Source organism: Moesziomyces antarcticus (genome assembly GCF_000747765.1).
Source record: "Moesziomyces antarcticus DNA, scaffold: scaffold_v10009, strain JCM 10317, whole genome shotgun sequence".
In the NCBI taxonomy this organism is placed as follows: domain Eukaryota; kingdom Fungi; phylum Basidiomycota; class Ustilaginomycetes; order Ustilaginales; family Ustilaginaceae; genus Moesziomyces; species Moesziomyces antarcticus.
The window spans coordinates 515,693-524,447 of record NW_014639001.1 but is presented as its reverse complement, the minus strand read 5'-3'; the positions used below and the strand labels follow the sequence as shown (position 1 = coordinate 524,447).

Sequence of the window (8,755 nt, the reverse complement as noted above, 5' to 3'; positions counted from 1 at the left end):
GGGAGGGAGTGAGTGAGACGCGTCAATCGGTGAGCTCGGCGCTGTGGCCGGCGAGACGCAGGAGGCCGTCATCGGCAGAGGCCTCGGAATCGAATTCGTAGATCCGTTCGTCCTGCTTGAAGCCGCCATAGACGAGCTCGCCCGCGCATCGGACGACGGGCAGGCGGTGGCACTCGGCCAGATGTGCGAGAATAGCAGCGAGTCCTTGCTTGGACTGCGTGCAGTACGGCACGTTGCACCCGTACGTCTTGGACCGCACCAGTCGCCACTTGGACCTCTTGCTGCAGCTGGGGTCGGCCACCGAAGTGTCGGTGAGCAGATTGCAGATTTGGCGCTGCCAGCGGTCGCGTCTGCTGTAGACAGCCCTGCCGACGTTGAGAGGCATGTAGTACACCATGTCGAGGATGGTAGTTGCGTTGGAGAGGCAGTAGTGGAGCTCGAAGTCGGCCAAGGTCAAGGGCCGCAGACGGGTGGCAAAGCAGGCCTCTCGACACTGCACCATTCAGCCTTGGAAGACGCGGTTGTCCCAATCGAGAATGGTTGCGGTCAAGGGAGGCCGACATGGCTACAGGAAGGATAGGGAGGGTCTTCCGGTGACGAACCTTGACATGATGTCGAATGGAACAACCGCGGCAACGAGACCCGTACACCACACAACCCGCCCGCTGGCCCTCGTTTGAATCTGCGACAATAGATCGCTTGCCTCCATGACGCATCTCGAGTCCGTCTCCTTCGTCGGTAGCTACCTTGCCGTCGCCGAGACGGAACGGCAGGGCCTCTGCCCGACCTGCGTCGAGCGCCGCGCCACCAACGAGCACGAGCTGGCCATCGCCAACATGGGCTACCGGGCCGCCGTCACAGCGTGCACGGATCAGGGCCTTGTCTACAAGCACCTGAGCCTAAGGCAGATGAAGGAGGCCCTCTTGCTCTACCAGCGTCGTCGCCAGGTGCCGTTCATGGCGATGAACAAGGCGCAGCTCGCGAAGATCTGCAGCTACGCTCGCTCGGCCTCGGCGGTGGCGGAGGGCGGTGAGCCGATCTCTTCCGACAATATGGACCATTGGGAGATGATCGAGTTCCTCACCTCCTTCTGTGGCTCGCCCTGCGCCCCGAACGGCATCCTCAACGACGCTTCGGACTGGGAGGAGGAGCCGGCCGATCAGGAGGAGGAGCAGCTGGCGTCGCTCGATCGCACGCCACTGGCGGACACCACCAACGCTGCAGCCTGGTCTTCGTCCACCTCGGCCGCGGCCGCCGCTCCTCGATACAAGTGGAGCCTCGACCAGGCCACCGCCAAGTACGAAGCGCTTCGAGCTGCCCTTCGCGCCGGCGTCGACATACGTGAGCAGCTCGACGGCAAGCCCATCAACACCGTCACGCCAGCGCAGCTGGCGAGGGACATTGCAGCCGTCCTCCGCAAGCCCTCCTTCCGGCCTGTTCCCGTGCCTCCTCTGCCTACGCAGCCGCTCGCGACGCCGAGCCAGCCTTCTGGCACGATCGAGGGCATCACTCCGCTCTCGCTGCGTTGCCACTCACTCGACCCGCAGCGCCAATGCTTCGTCGGCATCGGCCGACTGGGCCTGCTCTACACCCGCAACCAGTTCGCCAGCCTGAGCCACCAGCTGGAGCACATCATCGATCACACAGAGGAGGTCAACCCCGGCTTCCGACTCTGCTGGCTCTGCTCCAGCCGGTTCTGCACCAAGGAGGACGCCAAGCACGTCGAACAATGTGGAGAGGCCTACTTTTCCACCGGTCCGCGGCCCTTGACCTTGGCCGGCCTCGAGCTCCACTACTGCCTCTCCAACGCAACTACCATCCTCGACATGGTGTACTACATGCCTCTCAACGTCGACCGGACCGTCTACAGCAGACGCGACCGCTGGCAGCGGCAGATCTACAACCTCCTCACCGACACCTCGGTGACCCTCCCCGGCGGCCGATCCCGGCGGCAGCAAGAGGTCCAAGTGGCGACTGATGCAGTCCAAGACGTACGAGTGCATCGCGCCGTACCGTACCCAGTCCAGGCAAAGTTTTGCTTTCTTCCCGTCCGGCCGAATACTGCCGTCGACCCGTCGACCCGTCAACCGACGCTTCGGCAAGCTCGGCCCACAGCAGTTCCAAGAAAGACGACCTTCAACGAAGGCCTCCAGCACCTTCGTTCCCAGCGCAGAGCTCATTGATCGACGTGTTGCGTACGTCGGCAACCTGCACATCAACGCATTGCACTGTGTTCGTCTTGAACTGCGATCGATTGACTTCTTCTTGCACGGATTGAATCATTCGCCGACATCAGAAGATGAAGTTTTCCTGCAATTCGCACGCTCGGCAGACTTGACTGCCCGTCTATCCTTCTCAAGACCAATGCGACCGACGGCCCTTGCTCGCGGTGCCGCTGAAAGTCTGCTCACGCGATGCTATATCCACCTTCAACTTGAAGGCTGTGTGGGCGACGGTCCTGTCAAACTTCCCAAACAACAATGAATTCCGACATATGCTACGCTACAACAACAGACCTTGCCTGTTTGCGCTCAGAGACGGGCAGCCTGGCCAGTGAGGAGCTGGTTGCCGTTCCTGAGCACGGCGACGGCCTCGTTGACCATGTCGTCGACGATTTCCTTGGCGGGCTTGATATCGTCGATGACCGACGCACACTTGCCGAGGAGGAAGCGCTGACGAGCCTGTGCCTCCTTCGAGCCCTCCTCGTCGTCGTTCTCGAGGTCGTGGTAGACGGGGATGACACCCTTGTCCGTGAGCTTCTTGATCTCGTCCGGGCGCGACTCCCAGTCCATAATGTAGGGCGTCTTGAAGAGACGCAGCGGACGACCGGTGAAGATGATGGTGCGGATGTCGGTCTCGTGCGTCGACTTGAGCACGGCCTCCTTGTGCGCCTTGGGGGCGCCGGACTCCTTGGAGGCGACGAATCGGGTGCCGACCCAGACACCGTCGGCGCCGTAGCAAAGCGAGGCAGCGAGACCGCGGCCGTTGTAGATACCACCGGCAGCCACCGTGATGATGGGCTTGCCGGTCAGCGGGCTCTTGCGGCCACGGCAGATGTCGACGACGCGGGGAGCAATGATGGAGAGAGGCACGTCGCCAGTGTGTCCGCCGCCCTCGCCACCCTGGAAGATGACCATGTCGACACCGGCCTCGAGGACCTTGGGTGCGTGCTTGGGGTGACCAATGATGCCGGCCACCATGATCTTGGCACCGTGCAGCTTCTTGACCACCTCGACGGGGGGAACACCGACGGCGGAAACGAAAAGCTTGGCGCCCGACTCGATGATGATGTCGATGAGCTCGGGGAGCTGTCCGTTTGTGTAGTCGGTGTTGGTCTTTCGTGCACCACCGCCGACCTTGGGCAGGAGAAGATCGACGCCGAATGGAGCATTCTTGTCAGTGAGATGGCTCTTGAGCTCTTCCACCTGTTGGCGCAGGAATTTGGGGGTATAGCCGACTCCTCCGATTACACCGATACCACCCGCATTGCTGACGGCGGCGGCGAGCTCGGGACCGGCAGCGACGTTCCTATGAAGACAATGGATGCAGAGAAATGAAAAAAAAAGTGTCAGAGAATATTGCATGGTGGCGACGGGGAGGGGCGACGCGTCACTTACATGCCGGCGAGCATGATGGGGTGCTTGAGGCCGAAAGCCTCGGTGAGAGGGGTCTTGATCTGCTGTGGGGAGGCCATTTTTGGATGATGAGGGGATATCTGTGGACAAGCAAAGGTATCGTGGAAGAAGGAAGGAGAGGGGTGGGGGAAGCCAGTGGCGTGTAAGCTAGAGCCAACAATGAATGCGGGGTAAGTGGCTGCCAGCTCAACGCGGCATCGGGCTGCGCGGTTGGACCAAGGGTCTACGGACTCAGCTTGCGGTTGCCACCGGTGGAAGCTTACAGCTGTCCCAAGCTGCGCTGGCCTTCTTCCAGGGTGCGAGCGAGGCGTGCGCTGTGTGTGCTGCGTGCGGTTTCTGTGTGTGTCACTTTCGCCTGCTGTAAGCGCGCTTGGTCGGCAAAGCCTTTCCGCCACTTACCGGAAGCCATCTAGCCGGTCGACCGGCGCAGCGGCAGGGTGAATGCGAAGAATCCTCCGAGAATTGCTCACGCGCGACCTTTCCCGCACGATAACATTTTGATGCATGTGCGGAAGCGGAAGGCGGATGCGGACCCTGAGCCTCCACAAGGTCAGTTCTCCGCTCCTACGAAAGTTAGAAGAGTCGATTCTTCAGCCTCACTCCTCGACCCTCACCACCACACCTCAGCACGACACCGCTCTCGGTGAAGCTCACCGGTGTCATGTCATCGAGCGCAGAAGCGACTGCGGAAGAAGCAGCGGCTCTGATCGAGGCAAACTTCGTCGGGCGCACCAGCATCGTCCACATCCCCGACGGCCGTGCTTTTTGCGGCACTTTCCTGTGCGTTGACTCGGGCAGCAACATCATCCTGTCCGACACCGATGAGCTCAGGCTCACGTCATCCGGAGGCACTTCCTCGCGCAACGTGGGCATGGTTATGATTCCGGGCAACTGCGTCGTCAAGATCGAGGTTCAGCGCGACCTTCCGCAACACGCAGCTCCAACGTCGGAGCAGGCACCATTGTCGGGCTCCATGGCTCAAGCAGGATGGCCCGATGACGACTCAATGTACGCTTGACAATGCATGCACTAGTGGTTTAGCAAGAAGACCCCATCAACTACCCTAGAACACCGGTCAAACAGCCGGGTCGCCAGCGAATCGAGCTGGACAACCTGGTCATCACCGTCGTTGTCAGCTGTGAACTCGAGCATCGGCTTCAGCAAAGCCAGCAGCGATTCAAGCAAGTCGTATCGTATCGCGTGCATGGCATCCTCCATGTCGATTGACAGCATGACCTGCAAGCACGAGCCGAAAACTGTGTCGATGCCGGTCGCAAATTGCTCGGCCTCACCATCGGGAGCTAGTTCTCTGCTGTATCTGAGCTCCCGCCCGAGCTTGTCAACGATGGTCTCGGCCATCTCACCTGCTGCGTTGAAGGAGAACGTGCTGCCGCGTGCTAGCAATCGCTCGAGGATTCCAGCAACGATCTTGAACTCGCCCTCAAGGCTGTGCCAAAGGACATCAGTCAAGAGCTGTGCGAAACGAAGGCTGAGCGGCGCTTCATCTGTCGCTTCCTCGTCCCAGTCGATTTCTGCAAGGGCGTCGACGCAGATCCCCAGGATTGCCAGAGCTGTCGGCCGCGCTTCTCCCAGCGGCGATGCAGATGCCGAGGCTGCTTCGAGGCTCTCTACAAGCCTGCCTGCGACGTTTTTCACGGCTCCACGGACATCCTCGCCGGCGTGAAGCGCAGCGATCGTGTCCAGCAATTTGTACGTCCAATCGCAAGGGCCTCCCCAAAACCACACATCGCCGACAAGCTCTCTGTCGAGCGAGTATCGCTCGTCTTCTGTCGCAGCCTCCAGCCAACCGCGCGCGGCGTCGACCGTATGGCATGCATCAATGGAGGGCCCGGCTTGATTGACGCATGCAAGAAGATCAGCATCAGCTGTCTCTCACCCTGCCACAGCGTGTCCAAACTCACCGTCTCGCCACTGCGCGACGAGCACGAAAAAGGCTCGGTAGACGCCCAGCGAAAAAGGCAGCGGCCCACAAGGGAAGGAACCGAGCGAAAGCAGGAAGCAAGACACTTCTTTGCCCAGTGCTTGCCTCTGCTCAAGTGTCTGAACCTCGACGCCATCTCTCTCTCCCAGCACCATCTGCAACATGCAGAATCGGTCAGTCAGTTCATCTTCCTAATCTTCGCAATGTTCAACAAGCGCGACTGGCAAAGGCTCTCACCACTGCGGCTCGGACGAGCTGATCTGCCATCATGACTGCGGATCGAAGGATATGGGCAGCACATTGGAACAGTGCCGTGAGCTTGTGGCATTATATGTGCCCGACTGAAGAGCACTTCTTGGCGCAAGACAGCGCGTGCGCGCCCCGAAAAGCGATACCTCGACACTGAGAGCAGCCGCATCGGTGGTCCCGTGTGTTGCGGTATCGCAGTCTCGTCGGAGCAGCCGAAGGTTGGGAGCTTGCAGATCTTGAATCGGCACATCCGACCAAACGGGACGAATCGATACCACGGTCGGAGGCTCGACAATGTTCCCGCAAAAAATGCCGGGCCACCCGGCTACTGAGAAGTTCGGTGGTCAACGCGGCCACCCAGCCTCGGCTATCTCCGGTAATGTACTTCTGCAGGGGCCACCTACACCATTCCGCAATACCTGGAGCGGGCCAACACTACCGCACACCTCTTAAGCTCGCGCCACCAACACCCGCGCATCGCCGTCACAAGAGGCATCTGTTCTGAAACCATGACGAGCGCAACCATTTCAACGAGCGACGAAGTGATCCTGTGCTGCGTGCAGGACACGCCCGTGTCTTTCGACTTGCAGGCTTCGCTCGACAAGCTGTCCAAGCTGGCACGCGAGGCGACCACCAAGGCGCGGGCGCTCGCGTCATCGCCCTCGGTGCCCATCGTAGTGCTCTTCCCCGAGGCGTTCCTGAGTGCCTATCCGCGTGGGCTCGATTTTGGCGCCAAGATCGGCTCGCGCACTCCCGAAGGCCGCACATGGTTCGGGCGCTACCACGCGTCTTCGGTGCCGGTCTGCGATACCGAAGGCGCAGAGATGCGCGCTATCCGCAACGTCGCCAAAGAGAACGGCATCACGCTTGTGGTGGGCGTGATCGAGCGATGCGATCGCCCCGAGACGGGAAAGAAGCGCGCCGAGTACGGAAGCAAGGTCGTCGGCGGCACCGGGTCCATCTACTGCACCGCACTGACGATCTCCGAGACGGGCGAGGTGCTTGCATCGCACCGCAAGCTCATGCCGACAGGAACAGAGCGTCTCGTGTGGGGTCAAGGAGATGGACAAGGTATCAAGGTCGTACCTACTCCTGCTGGCAACGTTGGAGCCGTCATCTGCTGGGAGGTAAATACACCAGACCCAGAGAAAGTCATACGATTGCAGAAGCTCACGATTTGACCTCTCTCCGCATTGCTTGTTCGGGCATGCAGAACTACATGCCGTTGCTGCGAACGGCCATGTACGAGCGCGGGGTAGAAATCTACTGCGCGCCGACGGCGGACAGCCGACCGACGTGGACGTCGAGTATGCAGCACATCGCCATGGAGGGCCGTTGCTACGTGATCTCGTGCAACCAGTTCAACACGCGCTCCGACTTTCCTCACGACTACCCGGCGCTGCACGACCTGAAGCCGGACGACATTGTGACGCGCGGCGGAAGCGTGATCGTTGGCCCCCTGGGAGACATCCTCGCGGGCCCGCTGATGGACGAGGCGGGCATCCTGGTGGCCAAGGTCAGCAAGAGTGCACTGGTCGAGTCCAAGATGGACTTTGACGTTGCCGGACACTATGCGCGCAACGATGTGCTGCGATTGCACGTCAACGACGACTAGAGCAACTGAGCCTGTTGAGCACACTGTTGCCCGGCGTTTCTGCAAAATAGGAGTCCAAAGCCGATGGTGTTCCTGAACTGAATGCACCGAGGGTGTCATAGTCAACGCCACACAGTGCGAGGCAACAGCTGTGAGCGGACTTAAAGACCTTCCAGAAGGTTTTACGACCGAAGCAGCCAAAGCCACATGCAGGAGCAAAGGGCGGACCGTTATGCTCGCTGCACGTGGTGTCCAGCCTTGGCTTACGCCATTGCATCCACGGCTTGCTGCTTGGCAAGTGTGGTGGCCTCGGCAGGCTGGATTTTCCGTCGCCAGGGTCCGCGGAATTTCATCAAGGGCGGACGCTTGGATTTCCACTCTTTCCTCGGCCAGTACTCCAAAGAACGACACCATTAGGCCTTGTAGCTGCGCATCTTCTTGTGCAGGTTGAGATGGCAACAGAAGGTTGCTGCTGGGCTCGCTCGTTGTTGTCAGTCACGGCATGAGCCTAAGAAAGCAAGCGCAAGAGGGCAAGGCAACGGCGGTTGCGTTGAGCTCGGAATTCGGCGTGGGAGGTCGAGTTCCTGATCCAGAGGGACGCATCGGCGGCGCGCGGATGGGCTCGGCACCTTAGCTAAAAAGAGCAAGGGCGAAAGCAGCTGCAGCTGGCTGCATGATCTTCGCATGACATCCGATGTTCGCAGGCAGGAGTGTTTTAGTTTGCGCGAAAACCCAACTCAACTGCCTTTCGAGACTCGTCTAGCCCTGAGTCGACCGGCCATTTTTGCGCCGGATGCTACGAAAGCAGATGGACAAGCCCTAGCGTAGTTTGAAAGTCACGCCATGGCTCGCTCGACCTGACCGAGTGTGCCGAAAGCAGGGTCTTGCCCCGCTCAGCACAGGGTTCCGCCCTGGCAAAAACCAACGACCGGCGCTGCCTCCGAGTTCCGCTCGCTGGTGTATTCGCCAAGACAAAAAAGATATGGTGAGCAGCCGGTGCGTGACGCTGGTGTGCTTCCTGTGGCCGGCCGGACGGCAAGCACTGCCCCTGCAACCATCAACCCTGTACTCCGCCAGCCACCTCCTCCAGGCACGGCACCAGCGCCGTCCGCAGCCGAATTGCCTCGGAACCTTCCGATGCCTCTGGATGCGCGTTGCGTCTCGACCGCCTCCTCCAATCTTGCCTAGCCTAGCCTTGTCCGGCCCCCTTGCTCGCTTCACCCTGCTCCGACCAGCACATGGACATCTCCCACGCCTTATAAGACCATCCGGCGCTTGACCGTTTCGGCACCTCTCCGAGCCTTGCCTTTGTTCTCACGATCCCCGGCATACCGT

General features: G+C 60.4%; 6 protein-coding genes across 6 annotated transcripts; 3 read left to right on the top strand and 3 right to left on the bottom strand.

Moving 5' to 3' along the window:
* Nucleotides 1-22: 22 nt before the first annotated feature.
* Nucleotides 23-502, bottom strand: PAN0_009c3853 (uncharacterized protein; the record flags this gene model as incomplete). The annotated part of the gene is made up of 1 exon (XM_014800812.1): nt 23-502. The coding sequence occupies one exon, from the start codon at nt 500-502 to the stop codon at nt 23-25; it is 480 nt and encodes a 159-aa protein (XP_014656298.1).
* Nucleotides 503-707: 205 nt separating this feature from the next.
* On the top strand, nt 708-2,183 carry PAN0_009d3852 (uncharacterized protein; the record flags this gene model as incomplete). Its single annotated transcript, XM_014800811.1, has 1 exon — nt 708-2,183. One exon carries the CDS (start codon nt 708-710, stop codon nt 2,181-2,183), a length of 1,476 nt encoding a protein of 491 aa, XP_014656297.1.
* A 348-nt stretch (nt 2,184-2,531) lies between these two features.
* PAN0_009c3851 (uncharacterized protein) lies at nt 2,532-3,694 on the bottom strand (the record flags this gene model as incomplete). The annotated part of the gene is made up of 2 exons (XM_014800810.1): nt 2,532-3,528; nt 3,618-3,694. The coding sequence occupies 2 exons, from the start codon at nt 3,692-3,694 to the stop codon at nt 2,532-2,534; spliced, it is 1,074 nt and encodes a 357-aa protein (XP_014656296.1).
* A 100-nt stretch (nt 3,695-3,794) lies between these two features.
* Nucleotides 3,795-4,653, top strand: PAN0_009d3850 (uncharacterized protein; the record flags this gene model as incomplete). The annotated part of the gene is made up of 2 exons (XM_014800809.1): nt 3,795-3,805; nt 4,263-4,653. The coding sequence occupies 2 exons, from the start codon at nt 3,795-3,797 to the stop codon at nt 4,651-4,653; spliced, it is 402 nt and encodes a 133-aa protein (XP_014656295.1).
* Nucleotides 4,654-4,664: 11 nt separating this feature from the next.
* Nucleotides 4,665-5,847, bottom strand: PAN0_009c3849 (uncharacterized protein; the record flags this gene model as incomplete). The annotated part of the gene is made up of 3 exons (XM_014800808.1): nt 4,665-5,488; nt 5,558-5,732; nt 5,815-5,847. The coding sequence occupies 3 exons, from the start codon at nt 5,845-5,847 to the stop codon at nt 4,665-4,667; spliced, it is 1,032 nt and encodes a 343-aa protein (XP_014656294.1).
* A 288-nt stretch (nt 5,848-6,135) lies between these two features.
* On the top strand, nt 6,136-7,441 carry PAN0_009d3848 (nitrilase; the record flags this gene model as incomplete). The annotated part of the gene is made up of 3 exons (XM_014800807.1): nt 6,136-6,169; nt 6,220-6,953; nt 7,040-7,441. The coding sequence occupies 3 exons, from the start codon at nt 6,136-6,138 to the stop codon at nt 7,439-7,441; spliced, it is 1,170 nt and encodes a 389-aa protein (XP_014656293.1).
* Between the last annotated feature and the right edge of the window lie 1,314 nt (nt 7,442-8,755).